Below are 20252 nucleotides of genomic sequence, written 5' to 3' on the forward strand. Positions count from 1 at the left end.
TGTCTTTTCCATTTATAAAACTGGAAAAAGCCTTCCAAAATCAGTAAATTGTATGTGTTAGACGACATGGATGTACAGCATGATTTTAAAAGATTACATATAAGAAAAATCATTTGTCATTGGAGTGGAAGAGAATTTTATGACATTACTTTTGCTTGTTATTGTATCTTTGCCAAAAAGAGAAAAAGATTGGACAACCACACCCCAAAGCTGGATCATTCTTTTATTCTTTAGCAAAAGAAGTTTCTAAATGTAAACTAAATTTTTAATTTAGAAGTTTTTTTAAATATAAAAATCAATATTCTCCAATATATACTTACACTGTGCCTCATTCATATACAGCCAACAACCAGCAAGTATTATGAATCAACATAATGAGAAGTAATTAAACCACATTAATAAGTAGAAGTAATTGAGGAGGTGATTTGAATATCTATATTGTGTTTCCTAATTTTGTCATTATTGGAACCTGGATCTCATTGCTCTAAAACAGAAAGTTTGTATGAGGAGACATCTGGCAACACAATATCCTCCTAGGAATAAATCCTGTGAGGTGCTGACCTCCTGCAACTCCCCTTGACTGAAATATGAACAGCAGGTACTTGGCACCTCTCAGGATTTTGCCCTTTTAATGAATTAACATCTTATGATGGATTAGAGAAATATCAAAAGTACATTATTTTTCAAAACCCTTAATAAATATGAAAGCCTTGATTCCACATACAATAGCTTTAAAAAGGCAGCCCTTCCAAATGTTACATGGCATGGATTTCGGGCAAAATTAAACATATCTGATTATATATGCTCTCTAGAGTTAAGATTCTTTGGGTGTCCTAATCATGCATTAAAATCCTTTCAAATATATGGATGTTTTAACCATAAATTTAACTGTAACTTTGAATTTCCTGCATTTCTGATTTTTTTTAAAATAACTAAAATGCTGTTGAAAGTTTTTTTTAATGTTGAAGTAACTAGGACCATATGTACTTTGAAAGTTTTATTCCAACGCAACAAAGCATTTTATAAGGGAATTAAATATGCTGGTGAATGTCTCATTACAAACTCTCTGATTACCACCATAAATGTGCTGTATTCCCATTGGCATGTCAGGGATTTTTAATCTGATATTAGGACTGGTTACTCTACTGTTACTCTCTGATACTGACCCAGTGCTTGGTACAGACTTTAAAGTGAAAATTTGGGCTGGAAGTATAAAAAGGCAATGCACGCAACTGACCCTTCACCTTTAGATAGTGATTTCAAATGTTACGATGATTAAAATGATTAAAAAAATCAATTAAAAATCTGATCTATATTTGAAATGCAATCTACAGGGTAGGGGTAAAATGTTGATTTTTTTAAAACAGTGTTAAAAATAAGCTCATAACCATAATTATAAAATAGTATTTGTAACATTCTGTATCTCAGGGGAACCCCCTGAACCCCCATGTTCATCCTTATAATACAATTGTGTGGTATCCAATGCAAAGTTTGTCATGTCGGGTGTCTTTGGAAGGCTCATGAGGCACTGAGCATTGTTGTTATAGTAATGTTATAGGTTGTAATTTCATGTATATAGTTATGAGGCTGAAAATGTGTCCTCATGGCTTAAAACAAGCCCAGGCAAAACTCTCCAGGAACAGAGGGGCATTTCACACCTCATCAGGGCATGTATGGGACAAACCCAGTGTAGCCTCACAGGAACAAAGGACACTGGCCTAGGCAGCAACAAAGGATCTGTTGGATTCTCCAGTAAGTCACCCCCCTTCCTTTGGTCAGTCAGGGACTACGATGAGGTAATGCTCACCTGACCCTGAAGGGGGGGAGGGCAAAGCCAAGAGGGAAGAAAGAACATGATAAAAGGGAGAGACGTTTGCCATGCTCTTCCCGTCTCTTCCACCTCCATCTACAGACATCACCACCAAGCGACTGAAGTGCTGATCAAAGGGGAGAGCCTGGCTGAAGGGCAACCAGCCAGCCTGTGGTGAGAAGCATCTAAGTTTGTAAGGGCACTGAAAGTGTTAAGATCACCTTAGAATGTATTTTGCCTTTATTTCATTTGACCAAATTCGACTTGTTATGCTTTGACTTATAATCACTTAAAATCTATTTTTTGTAGTTAATACATTTGTTTGTTTATTCTACCTGAAGCAGTGTGCTTGGTTTGAAGTGTGTCAGAGACTCCCCTTGGGATAACAAGCCTGGTGCATATCAATTTCTTTGTTAAATTGATGAACTCATATAAGCTTGCAGCGTCCAGCAGGCATAACTGGACACTGCAAGATGGAGGTTCCTAGGGTTGTGTCTGGGACCAGAGATATTGGCTAGTGTCATTCGGTTGCACAGTCCAAGCAGCGGCTGGCCAAAAATGCTCACTCACGTAGCTGGGAGCAACTTACATGCTAGAGGCTGTGTGTGAACAGCCCAGGAGTTAGGGTTCTCACAGCAGAGCAGGGTAAGGCTGGCTCCCAGAGTCAAGGATTGGAGTGACCTAGCAGATCACTGGTCCAGATAACACCAGGGGAACGTCACACTATTATTTTAGTTTTTAAATAGTGCCAACAGCATACTAGATTCAATTGAGGCTCAGCATTTGGTTTTTAGTTTGAACTAAATCCTGCTTTTGTCTGGAAACAGAGGTAGTTAAAGCTAAACTGCTTTAAAGAAGAAGAGAAGGAAATGGGCATCAAAAGATTCCACATCTGTTGGTCAGTTTAGCTGAGATACACAGTGAAAAACATACAGTATCTCTCCATAGTGAGGGATAAAATACATATCAGAGTCAAACTTACCTTAGTAGCATTAAGGTGTTACGCACACCCTTTGTATGACCCGCACTTACAGTAAAGATGGTGAATCATGAAACTAGTATGGTGTTCAATTTTATGTGCCAAATCATAAGCCCAGCACACACAGCTGTGCACTGGGAAGAGAACTGTGGTAGTGATGGACAAGGAATCCCCTTAGGCCACAGTGTGGTCATGGAACCATGTAGCCTCTGTGGTTCTTGTGCTTTATTCCCTTACTCCATGGGAGGGAATGGCCAATAGATTCATAAAATCGCAGATCCACTAACTCCATTTCTAACCCTCCCTAGTCCAACTATGCTTTGTCCCCAAACACCACCTTGAAGACAGCAGCACACTGAACATGTGAAGAAAAGCTCTGCAGTATTTAGTAAATGTTGGGGACCCTGTATGTGTTCCACTGCAATTAAGACTTCTGTGGCCATGAAAAGGGTGTGGCAGGACTTAATCCTATATGGTAAAAAAAGTCTCATGCAATGTTAAACTTCTTCTATTATCTTTCATTTTGTCTCTCATTTTAAGTTTTTTTAATAGCTAGAGTTGTGGGAGAAAGAATTTATAGCAATGTGTGAGAAGACCCAGCAAGGATCACTCCTATCCCCTCTGAACTTTCAGAACAAGTTAAAATAAACACAGAGCCATTAACAGTGGTGGCTGAAATGTGTTAGATAACAGTAAATGTCAGTCACAGTTAGGATACTCATTAATCAAAAGAAAAAAACATGCCTGAGAAATCAACTGCCTCCTATGTCATATAAAACCCTTTCTTCATTTTTTTTAAATTAACCAATTATGGGTCCACAGAAATACAAAATATACAATTAAAAATTAACCGTGTCAGACTTCAGAAATTATAATTATTATTTTAGAGTATTAAAAAGAATTGATTATGGAAGTTATGCTGAACAAAAAAGGGACCAAAAATAGTTTAAACTAGAATCATTCAAATTCTGTGTTCTTCAAAGATGAAAAGCAATGGTCTTGTTTTCAAAGATAGTGGACATAAAATTGCAGAAATGGAGGCTAAGAATTATGGGTTCCAATACTAGTAGTTGGATATCAACAAAATAATATAATGAGATTTTATCTTGAACTTATATTCCTTCTGAGATCTTTGTTGTTCTCTATATACTGCAACTCATCTATCACTCTTTCCTCACTGCATCCAAGCTTTCCCCCTCTGGAGAAATTTATGTAACATTACCCAAATGTTGCACTGTGTCAGAAGAGACTATTGTTTGATCTTCATTATGCAGCCCACTTGCTGAGACATCTATCATTATGTGCTGTAGTGTACTGGACTGGTCATTCCTTAAAATGATGCTCTCTGAGTTTTCAAAGGAAACAAGTTATTGGTTCTGTAACCAGTGCAGAAAATTAATTTTTATTTTACTTCCTAATATACCAAGTTTCAGGAGTTCAGACCTTCTCATCAAATGAAGTTAATATGCAATGAATCTGGGTGTTGCATATAGCATCTTTTAATGGAAATATTAGCCACAAGTCAAATAGACAAATGTGTATATTCTAATTCTTTTACATATATCAAAGGAAGCAGTTTGTCACTTTTTTTGTGGCAAACTTTCCCTTTACGAGTGTGGATTATTACCCATCTCCTCTTCTGGAACTTCCTTCTCAGCCCCCTGCTCTCTTCCTCAATCCTCCCTGCTTCCCTCAGGAGCTGAACAAGGACTACTGCCTAAAATTTTATCATAGAAATCCCATTTTTATTCCTGATTTATTCTTCCTCCTCCTTCCTTAATGGTGACTGGAGCAATGGAACCTCTTTTCCTGGATAGAGTGAAGTACAGCAGACCTTCGTGAAGATAGCTCCAAGGAACAGTTCCAAGCCTTACATCATACTATGTGCTGGATTAAGCATGCCACCTCAGTAGCGTACCTTATTTCTACAGACCTATGAAGCTGTAACTATTTTATCACTAAGATGGCTATTGCCACCCTCTTTCCCTCCCATTTCTGCTGAATACTTCTAAGTTTTAAATAGCCATCTAAATAAACATGGATCAATAATTATTGTTACAGAAAACACGAGATTAAAGGAAGCCAAATGTAAGTTTAGAAAGAATAGTTAATTTTTAAAACTCAGTAAAAGTTCTCATCTCTGCCCACCCTAAGTACAGTGAGTTCAACCTTGCATTGCTATCTCTGCCAGTGCAAGGACCAAGGGTTTGTAAGAAACAAGACAAATGTAGATGGCACTCCCACTGTTCTTTCTCCTGAGATCCAGTGAATCACTTCTATAACAGAAAAGTGGAGAACTAACTCTGAAATTCTTATTTCAGACAGCTGGAGAAAACTTGACATATTTAAACTTCTAATAGGCTAGTAAAAAAAAAACAATAATGGATTATAAAGAAATAATTAAAGCTTACAGCCAAGATCTAAAAATGAATAGTGAAAATTAGATTCCTAAATCCTTACTTACACGTTTAAGTGCCCTAATTTTCAAAAGCGCTGAGCACCTAGCAGAGCCCACTGAAGGTACTGGAAGGTGCTGGATGCTCAGGACTTCTGATTTTTTGGATTATTTTACTGTGCAAGGGGCTATAAGAACCCTCTCTTCTCTATGCTAGGAGTTTTGTATAGCACTAACTGTAGCATAGAAAAGTAAATTCTATTCTTGTAGTATTTATCTAACCGAACTTCTAAAGGATCAAACCTGTATACATGGCTTAAATGCAAAGTTTCAGCATTAATAGAAACCATAAAGAGACCCATTGTGTCTTAAAAAATTAAATAAAAATGATAAGATGGTAATGGTAATGCCAAGGGAAAATATGTCTGCATTAAGATGTTTTTCTCAGCTAAAATGTCAGGATGCTTGTGGTACTAAATGTGGTGTACCATCTTCCTACTAGATTATGCCATTACTAATCAGGGAAGGGAGATGATGATATATACATGAGGATTACATTTAGAATTCTCTGATCTCAAGCCATCAATATGAAACAATAAAGTATCCACTGACACAAATCCCATCAATGTTCTTGTGTCTACCAGATGTTATTTTTTTCCTCCCTTTTTTCTTCTTCCTGACCATCTTTAATAAGAAAATTATTACTTATGGATGAAAACAAAATTAGAATAAAGAGAAATATAAAATAGACAAGCATTCACACATACTGACTTTGTGAACAGTAAAGAAGCAATAGCACATGGCAAGCAGTACATAGGCAACTGCAGCATGCTTGGGAAAGGTAAGGTAGAGAAAAGCATGGGTTTGAAAGTTAAATTACTTTAGCTACACAGGAAGTGCAATAAGCACAATGAAACATGTCACAAGAAGTACTATGTGCTACTGTGGAAAGGAATTTTGGCAATGAAATATGGAAAGTAAACCAATCAGGCTGGAGTGTTTACTGGACATCATAGATTTGGCTGCCATTGATGTAGTAGCCATTTGGAAAACTCCAGTAGAAGCAACACTTGTAAAGCCATTTCATGTTAATTCTAAACATTATTGTTCTGGCAGTTGGCCTCTCTTTGCAATTAACTTTTGTCTCAGTTTTTGTTAATGAAATCTTATGCAGTCAGGAACCTGCTACTGTCTATATTACACACACAAGACTACTATGTTAAAAAAACATTAAGTTTACAAAGTCAAAGACTCAAAAGTTAGTAAATGTCAGAATTAAAGTTTGCCTGTGCAAACTTCATACACAGAGAGGGCTGAATTAACTGTGATACATGCTTGAATTACTTGATCACATACTGGTTTTTTCACAAGAGCCCTGTTGCATTCAGGGCACAGGATGGACAGTGCTCACTTAATGAGCAGCTATTCAATATTTTATTTTCTACTAACTGTTCAATGTGTGGCCTGTGCCTTACTTACTGAACACTATTCAAACCCTCCTCTGAAGACAGAATTATTAATTTTCTAATCAGCTTTTCTATCGTGCTAATTATAGTATCTGAACTCCCAGTCCCAATTTTCCTCTTTCCACATCCAACAACCTCCTGTCCTACTTTTGACTCCCCTTCCCCTAATTCTCCTTGTCCCAATCTACTCCCTCTATTACCCCCACCCTGCACTTCCAGCTCTTGTCCCCTCTACATTCAAATCAGGCAGCTTTTTCCTTCACACTGCCTGGGCCTAGTAGAGGGTCACTGAGCACACAGGAAAAACAGGCTCCCTGCTCCCCAGTTCAGGTTTCCAGATCTAGCAGGGCACCACAGCAGCCCAAAGCTGCAATTGACGAGAAAGTCCTGCTGAGCCCTGGGCTGGAGCATGCTTAATGTAAGTGAAATCTTCAGGGCATTTAGCTGATAAAATCTAAGTGGTCTCTACTGAGCATATGGAAACTGGCTTTCAAAGGCTTACAACTTGGCCACATGTGGGTGTATTTTCACAGAGATGAGATATCCCTGACACAAAGTCTGCCCCTCTGCCAAAATTTCAAGTCCCTGCCCCCAAAGCATGGGTGCACTAGAGCTGTACAAATAAAAGGGTCACAAAACAAAACAACATTTTTCCATAGCCGTGTTCTTCTCAGAAACAGCAACACAATTTTGGCTGAAATTTTCAAACAAACAAACAAACAAACAAATTCAGCCTGTGGCAGACATCCTGAATGGAAAATTTCAGCCCTAAGATTTGGCAAAGTTATAAGCAACTGAAAACAGGGTCTTATAATCGGAAGTGTCACGCAACCTTCATAATAGGCCGTGAAAACAGCCCCTACTCAAATCCTCGAAAAGATTCAAACAAACAAAGGAGTTTGCTGTCCTCATATAAATGTCACATTGTAAAGAGACTCCCTGGAATGTACGTTTATTCTATACTGTAACCGAGAAGCAGAAATATTATCAGCAGAAAAGGAGAGAATACCTTAAAGGTCAAATAGTAGATTCAAAAATATAATTCACTAACAGATTTGTCATTGGCTGATACTACTAAATCTAAATCTTACAGAATGCAATATTTCATTGTGTACTTACTATATTTGATCTGTGCTGAAAGTTTAGTTTGATTTTGATTTCTAATATATTTATGGTCTATGTATAAAAAAGTGTCAGAGTTAAGCTAAGTCATCTTCAGGAGTGAATTCTCCATTGTACAGTAGGGTTATCAATGATAATTTTACAGAGTGAACAGTTCTCAGAGGTTTTAATTTCAAAAGCAAATAGTTAAAACTATGAGATGTTCATATATATGGCCTTCCTTTTGAGAATTAACCAGTCTTCATTCTGCACTAACAGAGAAGTGGCCCCACTCTAGAATAACAGTTTCAGACTCGCTTCATCTCAGTGCTCTTAGCTCAAGCACAAAGTTCCTTAGTTTTACCAACCGTTCGACTGCATATTTGTCAGTGATCTGGCTCATATGGCATGGTAATAAGTCTTCCTTGGAAATAATGTACGGAACACTAGTCACTGCTGCTATGGACTTCACCATGAGATAATTTACAGTGACATAAAATAGACATTTTAAGTCAACTATTTGGAAATAACAAATAAGGGGATCTGAGATCAGAATCAGTCCCTATCAACATTATTTAATCATCATTAATAATAATTAATTTCAAAGTCACCATTCACAAGCCTTGTGAATTCATAAACTTCAATGGTCAGCTCATGTTACTCATAATATCTAATATTTATTTTTATTGATATTAGGTAGGATTATTCGAAGTGCTCAGCACTGGCCTATCTACTCCTATTGAAGTCAATGGTAAAACCTCCATTGATTCCATGGGAGCTCTGTTAGCACATACTGAGTATTACTGATCTATATACTATATAAAGCCGGATGCCACTTCATAGCTGGTAGTCAGTCACTTCTTCATAAGATAAGAAATCCCTACAATGAAATCCTTAGAACATAATGATAGCAAACTTTTTCCTAATATAGACCACATCTTAACATAGACCTCTTCTGGACAATCTGCCCTTTCATTTGCTATTTCATGGTCCATTTCTCCATCCAGGGCTTCATCTTGCTCCCATTGAAGTCAATGGGGAAATTCCTATCAACTTCAATGGAGCAGGATGAAACCCTAAGTTCCCATCACCTAATATCTCTTGTGGCAATTGTAAGCAATTGCTTATATGAAAAAGTAATATTAGGAAAATGGTTAATGTATGCTTTACTGTCTTTCATGCAATACAGCAGGTGGAAGAATAGGAAAAGGCCACCATCAACTGACCAGCCAGCGCTCTATAAATCACTAACAAGAGCCCTGTAGGCTACTGGTGGTCTGTGGACCACAGTTTGGAGAACAATTGCCCTGGAGGATGCACAAGGATTGTTATGAAAAGTATGGTTCCTTTTTAATGACTGTAGGAGTTTCCCATGCCATTATGAGCTTTTAAAAAGGTCAGTTTAATTGTAATTATTCTCAGACGGCAAAATAAAAACAACAGCAGCAGCAATTTTACAGCAAAAGCTGGAACTTGTATCTAAACATGACTGATTGGGATCATGAAATCTTCAACATATATGTGGCTGTACCTTTTTACTAAAACAAAACAAAACAAAAAACACCACCACCCAAAAACCCTCTTACCAGTCTAGGATCAATTTCTTCATTAAGAACTGCCTCATTCTTAATAAGTGCAACTCGCTGTGCAAATCTGCATGTTGATATAGATTCCTGGAAGGAAAAAAACAACCCCTTTAGCATGCACTGACGTAAACGATTTTGCTAAATTCAACTCTGAGTGCTAACTATTTTAAGGAGGAATTTTTAAATTTATTTTACAGTACCAATCTCACACTCCTGGCACTTCAAATCTCTAAAAAAACCAAACTTCAGTGCAACTATTCTAACTATTAACATATTAACCTGCCTGATAAAACTCTCAAATAAAGGCATCCATATCCAACTCATCAACCCATTTTATCACCAATGCTCACATAAAAGAGGTAGGATTTGCAGCAAAAAGTTAACAAATCCAGACTTTGGTGAGCTAAGGGGAAAGCAAATTGCAAAGTCAAAGGACTTTCAAAGAGAAAGTATCCCCTATCCCCACACCACTCGCTGGATCTAGCCCTGTAAATAAAAGGGAACATCAGTAGAGCAGAAAGCAGTTACAGGATAAACAACTTCTAATACATTCTGTGGCATTTTTCAAAAATAAATATTGAGGCAAATCCAAAGCATTTCCTTTCAAGACAGGAATCCTAAAAAATTTCCTATCACAATGATTTCATATTTAATTATTAAATTACATATTATAAACTGGGCTAGCAGCACCACCTATTATTGTTGTCCAACACGTCTTACTATAATTGATCCTATTTTAAGTTTTACATAACATTACCAAACTTTATTCATTTGGGTTGAAATTTTATTGTTGTACGTCTGCCTCAGACTAAATTTTTTTGGAAAATTTCAGCCCAAATGAATAAAGTGTAATATCTGGTAGACATTGCAGCAAGAAAGTGAAAACTTTCACTGTACCATTATTAGCTGGCTCATTCTGGCTGATTCAGTGATTGGATCAAGTATTTCTAAACAGGAGCCTAAATTCCAATACGAAATTGACTTACCAGAGTACAAATTGGTGACTGGATGTACAAAATGGGTGACAGCAGCACACAACACAGGTAATTGCATAGACAAAATTATGTAGTTTGCATGTGCAGCTACAAGTTATGCCTGCACAATTACCTGTTCACAACTCTTAAATGCATTAGAAATGTATCCGCTCTTGTGCTTCAGCTAGTAAAAGATCATCTTATTTCCCTTTTACAGGTGTAGTTCTTTCCACTATACGTCTAAGAATAACTTGTTTTTTGTTCATTTTAAAATGTTCTGATTTTATGGAAGGTTAGGATTTAACTAGATTATAGCTCCTTCAGGCACAATCTGCAGAATACCTAGAACAGTGGTTCTCAATCCTCGGGCCGCATGCGGCCCAATTAGCACACAACTGGAGCCTGGTTGGGCCCTGGGATCAGGGCTGCTGCACAGCCCCACACACTGGGGTCCAGGGTCGGGGCTGGGGCTGTTGCCCTGCCCCGCATGGCAGAGTCCTGAGACGGGGCTGGGGCTGCCGCACGGCGGGGTCGGGGCTGGGGCTGGGGCTGCCGCCTGGTGAGGTCTGGGGCCTCCACCCGGTCTTGCACAGCAGGGTCCAGGGTCGGGGCTGGGGCTGCTGCCCGGCCCCCCACGGTAGGGTCCGGGGTTGGGGCTGCCGCATAGTGGGGTCTGGGGTCGGGGCTGCCACACAGCCCCGCGTGGTGGGGTGTGGGGTCCTTGACGCCCACCCCATGCCCCCACTCTGTAGAGGTGTCTCTGGGCGGGGGAAGAAAGGGGCACTGGGCATAGGGGTCTGTGGGAGGGTTAGGGGAGCACTGTGGTTCTCAATCTGCAGCCCAGGTAACACATTGTTGGCCACATATGCAGCCCACAATGATAAATAGGTTGAGAACCACTGACCTAGAACATGTCTAAATTTAAAAAAAAGACAGGAAAGACAGGTAGATAAACCAACTTGATCCACAGAAAGGCCAACAAACCAAAACATGTGCACACACTCCTGCCAGCACCCCAATCAACCCACCCCTCCCATAACCCTCCCCCAATACCCAAAGAGTGAAATCCTGGCCTCACTGAAGTCTATGGGAGTGCTGATATGGACTTCAGGGGGGCAGGACTGCACCAGCATTCCTTATCAACATGCCCTTGGGAAAATTCCTTGCCAAACCTTACTCACAATTCACACATTTCTTCATCATCAGGAAGCTGGTTTTAAGTGTTCACCTATTCATCACTAGGCATATCTGCTCTATCACTTTTTCCCCTCATCTGAGGTTACTTAAAGAATAACACAATTCACAAAGGATACATTAGAGCCTGATTCTGAACCCAGCTAATGTTTAATACTGGTACATATCTTGTAAGATCTGTCAAGGGTACTATAATATTATAGACAGAGATTATATTCACCCACATAATTGATCAGAATTTGGCTTTGAAATCTGAAGTCAATTATACATAGATCCCTTATGTAGTGGACATATGTGATGATTTTAGTCTATCAAACTGCAATTTCCATTGACAGGATTGCACCTTGGAGGCATTGGCAAGATAGATTTTTAAAACTTCAGTGTGTCAGAAATTTAAGCATACACACATGAAAAACAAATATTAACAAATTCACAAGTTCAGAAAGGGATGACATACATCTATGTTTCTTTTGTCTAAAGAGAGTGTTGCAATCATGGTGGTCATGCAGTTTCCTCCCAGGCTGTCTCTGAGCACCGAAGTCATCATAGAGTTCCTGTAGGGAATGTGAGATCGATGTTTCTCTGCTAGGGCAATTATTACCTGAAATAAGAGCAGCAATACATGAGAATTAAATCTGCACATGTATGTACCATATGCACAAGAAGAGGAAACGCCTACTCTGCAATCTGAGGCCCTGATGTTGCAAAGACTTATGCATGTATTTAACTTTAAGCACAAGTAGCTATTATTACTCATACACGCATGTATGTCTTAGCAGGGCAAACAAAAGTGGATTTCATTGTGTTCTAGCTTTGCTTTGCAATTTCTCAGCAAAAAGGAAACTGGGACACATGATAAACTTATAATCTTAGGATTCACTAATATGACAGCAACTTTCATGAAGAACTAAATTAAATTAATAGAAGGCAGGGCCGCCCAGAGGATTCAGGAGGCCTGGGGTCTTTGGCGGCGGGTCCCGGGGTGGAAGGACCCCCCGCCGCGGGTCTTCAGGGCACTTCAGCGGAGGGTCCCGGAGCTGAAGGACCCCCCGCCGCCGAACTGCCGCCGAAGACCCGGAGCAAAAGAAGCTCCGGGGGCCCGGGCCCTGCGAGAGTTTTCTGGGGCCCCCGGAGCGAGTGAAGGACCCCGCTCCAGGGGCCCCGAAAAACTCTCGTGGGGGCCCCTGCGGGGCCTGGGGCAAATTGCCCCACTTGCCCCCCCCCCCCCCCCCCGGGCGGCCCTGATAGAAGGTATTTTCCTCTAGCCTACTACTAAGTTGAAATGTAGACATTGCCAAAGTAAAGGCTTCCTTTACATTAAAAAAAAAAAAAAATACGATATTTTCAAAATCCCATTGTTCTCTTCATTGGGCTTGTTCGTGTATTTTTTGTAAACTCTCTTGAAACTTTGTGCATGTGAAAAAACCCCTCCAAGGCTAGATACTATTTAATGTACTGCTGAAAAGATATAAAATAAGACATAGTTCACTTTAAATACAGATACATAGCCAAAAAGGAAACGATACACCTACCATTCTTGATTCTCTTGTCAGATATTTACATTAAAAGATTTAATTATTACAAAGTAGCAAAGATTCCATGATGGTGTGTGGTGGAATAAAGGTTTTTATTGGTAAAAATTTGACATAGTTCTATCCCCACAAGTAGTGAAGCCAGGAGTCATTATGCAGAGGAAAACACAAAATTGAATAAATACCATATGCCATCGCATATTTTGTTTATGACACATTTTAGAAAAAAAGTAATTTTAAAATTTTAGAGTGTTTATTTTTTTATTAATTATTATTATTAATATTGTCACTATATTTTCTATTATCTCTCCCCAAGAAGCCCAGGTTCCTTATTACCATTAGTTTTATGGTAGCAGCCTTAGATGGGCAAATAAACGGTATTCATTTTAATACTTTCAAAAACTATCTTAAATAGCTTTTCTAGATGTTAAGATTAAGTATCTTGCAATCTAATAGAAGCAAATCATTTTATTATTAATATGACAGAAGTTCCAAGAGCCCCCATTTTGTTAGGCAGTGGCTGCGCATATACACATAATAACAAACAGTCCCTGCTGCAAACAGCTTATGCTCTGAACAGGCAAGTCAGGCAAAAGGTAAGAGGAAGGAAGTATTATCCCCATTTTATAGATGGGGAACCAAGGTTCGGAGAAATTAAATAGCTTGTTGAAGTTCACAGAGGAAGTCTGTGACAGAGCTGGTAACTGAACCCAATTCTCTTAACTCCAGTGTAATACTTTAACCACAAGATCATCCTTCTTCAGTGAGTTGTAAGAGACTTTTGAGTATAAATAGGACAATCTGGAAGGCAGAGAAATTAAGGGCTTATCTACAAAAACAATCAGTTTGCAGCAAGATGAGGTGTGAATCTATTCTGCACTAGTTTGCCAACTAAACTGTCTGTGTGGACCCTGCTGATGCACATTAACAGTCTGTTAGTTTGCTTTGATCTAGTCCTCTTTGAAATGGGACTAGACCAAAATGAACTAATGATCAGTTAATACATGACAGCAAGGTTCATACGGACAGTTAGTGCATGGCAGGGTGGTGCGGGGTAGATTCACATCCCATCTTGTTGCAAACTAAATGTTCATGTAGACAAGCCCAAATGACTTTTAGAAGGTCACACAATATGTCTTTGGAAAAGCCAGGAACTGAACCCAGGTCTTTTAAGGTGCAGTCTTATGCATTAATCACAAAATCATCCTTGCCTTTACACCATTATAAAGAGGGCATTTCCATCTCTTCAGTAATAATGCAAATGTTTTTAGTGCTCGTAGTTCACAAAGTAATAGACCTTCTTAAATGCCACTAATCCAGGATTGCAATTTGTCAGCTTGGATCACTGTAATTTAAGGGAGAACGTTTGCATATTTGAGGAGAAAGAAACATTTTGACACTTTTAAAATATATATATATATTTTTTTAACATGCCAGCTGTCTAAAATATATTCTAAAGTGTGGAATATAAAATGTAGGCCTATATGATATAAACCAATGAGCAAAGAGCAGGTGAGAAATAATACAGGTTCAAAACAAGCCTCTGAACATGCAAAAACATAACTTTAGCCACATGAGCAGCTTTATTAAAGCCAATGGGAGTACTTATATGCATAAAGTTGCTCACATGCATAAGTGTGTGTGCAGAATCAGGGCCCAAGGGCAACAATTAAGTCAATGTAAATTAAATCATGAACTTGAATGGGAGCAGGATAAGGCCCTAAATACAGAGTTCATCATATGGATATTATCACTATAATGGTTTATAGAAATTATATGCTACTGATCATGTAATGACATCCCATATATTAACCTTCTTCTTTTCTACAGCCATGTTATACATTTCAGAACCATATATTAATGAATATCCATCCTGGATCTTGGGTCAAAGTAATATGGAAATGGGAGGGAATTTCACATTTGGGGTAAAAGGAGGAGACATTTTTTACTTTTTTTTTCTTTAAATGGTGGCTGTTTGAAAACTGCTTATCAGTCTGGAATGTTAGTAATCTTGGTAGCGATGGATTAGAAGGAAGAGTACTTGTGGGACAGTTAAGGGTGCAAAATAAATGCCATTTCTTTGACTAGAAACAGTTTTAAGGGCAAATCCCCAGCCAGCATAAATTGGCGTAGCTCCAATGTATTGGAGTACCATTAGATAATCTGTACACCTTAAATCCAACATTTTGGAATTCATTAGGTCTAGAAACATCTTTATGCCTTTGGAAAGGTGGAAATCCATTCCTACCAATGGTTTAAAGCATCTGTATCTAGTTTTGTGAGGTTGCAAAATACCAGACCTTGAAATCATGGCTCCCTGATGAACAATACATTTATTTAGATCATTTTAGATGTTTTAAAATTTTATTCTTTTTTTCTGTCACTCTGGTGTCTGCACCTGTTACCTAAGGAAAAATACTAAAATAGTATCTATAACAAATTTAAACTACAAAATTGTATAGAATATCTTTTCTATAAAATGTAGCATAAACATAATATATTGTGGCATATAGTGGTGTTAAAGTTTTATTAATAAGAGTTTAGTGCCTTCAACATACTTAAGTAATGCAATCTTTGCAAACTCATGCCAATAAAACCTATTTATTATCATATACTATTATGTAGTCTCTCAACATTAGATTTTAAATAGCAGTTGTTAGTTATATTCATCAAACCAGCCAACTCATTATATTTCATTATTTTATGTTGTAATACTGCATATGGCCTGGATCCTCAAAGGGGGTCCACTCTTGTGGATGTATCATTATTATTAATAATAGAAATATATATTATTATGGTGGCCTCTGATCAAGTTCAGGGCCCCATTGTGCTGAACACAATAAAAGAGAGAAGGAAGACATAGATCCTAGCTCAAAGAGTTTAAAAACTAAGAAGGGTGAAAAAAGGAAAAATTGTATACATGCACTTTTATATGCAAATACTTTACTTTTTTATTTTGTAACAGCTGGAATGAAGTCGCTTAGATTAAAGTTTAGAAGAATTATGATGTATATACAATATTTGTGCAATATGCTGTCAAGGCACTTCCCTCCCCCTACAAAGTTTATTCTTATTTTAAACATCTTAGCAAGTACTGGCTTGCACTTTCATTATAAAGTGTCTTAATGGAAACTTCTCTCCAAAATACTGTCCAGATACTTGTACAGTAGCTCTTCTCCCAATTATTTTAATAAGCCTCATTATGCAATCAGTATAAGAACACTCCTTTATCATTCAGATTTTAAAAAATGATTTCTATGAAAAATATTATCTGCTTGGCTGAAGCATCTTCCATACCACGTAATTATTACCTTATGACTGCATACTTTGGGATTATACAGTATGGTAACCAACCACTTCAGTATGTCACGCCACAACCAAAATACCTTTACAAGCATAATTTAAAAAATTATATATTAATTTTACATTATTTTATTATATGAAACCTTTGGATGTGACATACATTGATTTGACTGCAAACTTAATTGTGAGTATGAGAATAAAGCTGAAATCTTTCAGGCTCATGCATTAGAACCATCAGTAAAAGCTTTTGCCGTCAGAATTCAGTCAGAATTTGAGCCTGCAATAAGATCTGTGTGTGCACTTATGTAGAGCTCATTGCAAAATCAGGGCTCTCGGGTCCAATTCTCATTGAACCTAATAGGAATCTTTGCACTACATTAAATGGGATTTAGATCAGTCCCTTAATAACCATTTCTATTAATGATGTATGATCCACAACAGAGTGCAGCTTGCCCACCCAAAACTGTCTTTATTCTGCAGTGCTAGCAGAAGTAATAAAATAATAACAATTATAATCATATTTTGACCTTATATAGAAACTTCAATCTGAACATCTCAGAGTGCTTTCTTTACATTAACAAATTTAGCCTCACAAAGGCTCATGTAAGATAGAAATGATGAGTAGGCAAAACTTATTTTTGTCAGAAAAATAAATAGATATTACTCTGAATACACACATGGAGCAGTTCAGTTGCCCTAGACGAAACCTGTTTTTGCATCGTCACTTATCTAATCATGACCATAATTAAAAGGTCGTTTTTCATCTTTAAGTCAAATTTAAACTGATATGGATTTAAAAAAAAAATCTGTTCTCAATTTTAGTGTTGTCTGCTGTCAAGCTTTGTACATTTCAAAGATGTCTCACCTGTAAGACAGCAGACAGAAAGACATATTAAGGTCTATTTAAGGGTATGTCTACACTACGAAATTAGATTGAATTAATAGAAGCCGGTTTTATAGAAATCGGTTCTATACAGCCGATTGTGTGTGTCCCCACATAAAATGCTCTAAGTGCTCTAGTCGGCGGACCGCGTCCACAGTACCGAGGCTAGCGTCGACTTCCGGAGCATTGCACTACGGGTAGCTATCCCACAGTTCCCGCAGTCTCCGCCGCCCACTGGAATTCTGGGTTGAGATCCCAATGCCCGAATGATGCAAAACAGTGTGTATGATAGAAAAAATGTATCCAATGAGGATACAGTGTGTACTTTTCAATGCTGCTGCAAGCCCTGGTGGATCACAAGGGACGTTTCACCAACATCAAGGTGGGCTGGCCGGGAAGGGTACATGATGCTCGCGTCTTCAGGCACTCTGTTCTGTTTCGAAAGCTGGAGGAAGGGACTTTCTTCCCGGACCAGAAAATAACCGTTGGGGATGTTTAAATGCCTATCGTGATCCTTGGGGACCCAGCCTACCCCTTAATGCCATGGCTCATGAAGCCGTACACAGGCAGCCTGGACAGGAGTCAGGACCTGTTCAACTACAGGCTGAGCAAGTGCCGAATGGTGGTAGAATGTGCATTTGGACGTTTAAAAGTGCGCTGGCGCAGCTTACTGACTCGCTCAGACCTTAGCGAAAAGAATATCCCCATTGTTATTGCTGCTTGCTGTGCGCTCCACAATATCTGTGAGAGTAAGGGGGAGACATTTATGGCGGGGTGGGAGGTTGAGGCAAATCGCCTGGCCGCTGATTACGTGCAGCCAGACACCAGGGCGGTTAGAGGAGCACAGCATGGCGCGGTGCGCATCAGAGAAGCTTTGAAAACGAGTTTTGTGACTGGCCAGGCTACGGTGTGAAACTTCTGTTTGTTTCTCCTTGATTAAATCTCCGCCCCCCCCACCCACCCGGTTAACTCTACTTCCCTGTAAACCAACCACCCCACCCTCCCCTACCCTCCCCCCTTCAAGCACCACTTGCAGAGGCAATAAAGTCATTGTTACTTCACATTCATGCATTCTTTATTAATTCATCACACAACTAGGGGGATAATTGCAAAGGTAGCCCGGGATGGGTGGGGGAGGAGGGAAGGAAAAGGACACCCTGCAGTTTAAAACTTTAAAACTTTAACACTTATTGCTCGGGAAATCATCTGGGGTGGAGTGACTGGGTGGCCGGAGGCCCCCCCCACCGTGTTCTTGGGCGTCTGGGTGAGGAGGCAATGGGACTTGGGGAGGAGGGCTGTTGGTTACACAGGGGCTGTAGCGGCGGTCTCTGCTCCTGCTGCCTTTCCTGCAGCTCAACCATACGCTGGAGCATATCAGTTTGATGCTCCAGCAGCCGGAGCATCGACTCTTGCCTTCTGTGTACAAGCTGACGCCACCTCTCATCTTCAGCCCGCGATTCAGCACGCCACCTCTCCTCTCGCTCATATTGGGCTTTTCTATAATCAGTCATTGACTGCCTCCACGCATTCTGCTGTGCTCTGTCAGCGTGGGAGGCAGTCTGTAGTTCTGTAAACATTTCATCACGCGTCCTTCGCTTTCGCTTTCGAATCTTCACTAGCCTCTGTGAAGGAGAAAGATTTGCAGCTGGTGGAGGAGAAGGGAGAGGTGGTTAAAAAAGACACATTTTAGAGAACAATGGGTACACTCTTTCACGTTAAATTTTGCTGTTCACATTACACAGCACATGTGCTTTCGTTACAAGGTCGCATTTTTCCTCTTATATTGAGGGCCTGCCGGTTTGGTGTGAGAGATAACTCACGCAGTGCCAGGCCACAGATTTCAGCTTGCAGGCAGCCATGGTAAGACACAGTCTTTTGGCTTTTTTAACCTTCTTAACATGTGGGGATGCTTTCAAACATCATTTAAAATGGGTTTGCAATGTAAAAGGAGGGGCTGCGGTTTCAGGGTTAACATGCAGCACAAACCCAACTAATTCCCCTCCCCCACACACCCAATTCTCTGGGATGATCACTTCACCCCTCCCCCACACCGCGTGGCTAACAGCGGGGAATATTTCTGTTCAGCAGAGCAGGAAGGGGCACCTCTGAATGTCCCCTTAATAAAATTGCCCCATTTCAACCAGGTGACCGTGAATGATATCACTCTCCTGAGGATAACAAAGAGCGATAAGGAATGGATGTTGTCTGCATGCCAGCAAACACCGGGACCATACGCTGCCATGCTTTGTTATGCAATGATTCCAGACTACGTGCTACTGGCCTGGTGTGGTAAAGTGTCCTACCATGGCGGACGGGATAAGGCAGCCCTCCCCAGAAACCTTTTGCAAAGGCTTTGGGAGTACATGAAGGAGAGCTTTCTGGAGATGTCCCTGGAGGATTTCCGCTCCATCCCCATACACGTTAACAGACTTTTCCAGTAGCTGTACTGGCCACGATTGCCAGGGCAAATTAATCATTAATCATTAAACACGCTTGCTTTTAAACCATTTGTAATATTTACAAAGGTACACTCACCAGAGGTCCCCTGTGTGCCCCCAGGGTCTTGGGTGAGTTCGGGGGTTACTGGTTCCAGGTCCAGGGTGATAAACATATCCTGGCTGTTGGGGAAACCGGTTTCTCCGCTTCCTTGCTGCTATGAGCTATTTACATTATCTTCATCCTCATCTTCCTCGTACCCCGAACCCGCTTCCCTGTGTGTTTCTCCAGTGAGGGACCCATAGCACACGGTTGGGGTAGTGGTGGCTGCACCCCCTAGAATGGCATGCAGCTCCGCGTAGAAGCGGCATGTTTGCGGCTCAGCCCCGGACCTTCCGTTTGCTTCTCTGGCTTTGTGGTAGGCTTGCCTTAGCTCCTTAATTTTCACGCGGCACTGCTGTGCGTCCCTGTTATGGCCTCTGTCCTTCATGGCCTTGGAGACCTTTTCTAATATTTTGCCATTTCGTTTACTGCTTCGGAGTTCAGCCAGCACTGATTCATCTCCCCATATGGCGAGCAGATCCTGTACCTCC

At 39.8% G+C, this 20252-nt stretch overlaps 1 protein-coding gene across 1 annotated transcript in view; it reads right to left on the reverse strand.

Moving 5' to 3' along the window:
- The window catches only part of KIF6 (kinesin family member 6), a 284172-nt gene that overhangs the window by 186416 nt on the left and 77504 nt on the right, over positions 1 to 20252 (reverse strand). Inside the window, exons 8-9 of the mRNA XM_065401377.1 lie at positions 11963 to 12106; positions 9338 to 9424 (exon numbers count right to left, since the gene is read on the reverse strand). Coding sequence (XP_065257449.1) covers positions 9338 to 9424; positions 11963 to 12106 — 231 coding nt within the window. The remainder of the gene's footprint in view (positions 1 to 9337; positions 9425 to 11962; positions 12107 to 20252) is intronic.

Source organism: Emys orbicularis, chromosome 3, assembly GCF_028017835.1.
Source record: "Emys orbicularis isolate rEmyOrb1 chromosome 3, rEmyOrb1.hap1, whole genome shotgun sequence".
In the NCBI taxonomy this organism is placed as follows: domain Eukaryota; kingdom Metazoa; phylum Chordata; order Testudines; family Emydidae; genus Emys; species Emys orbicularis.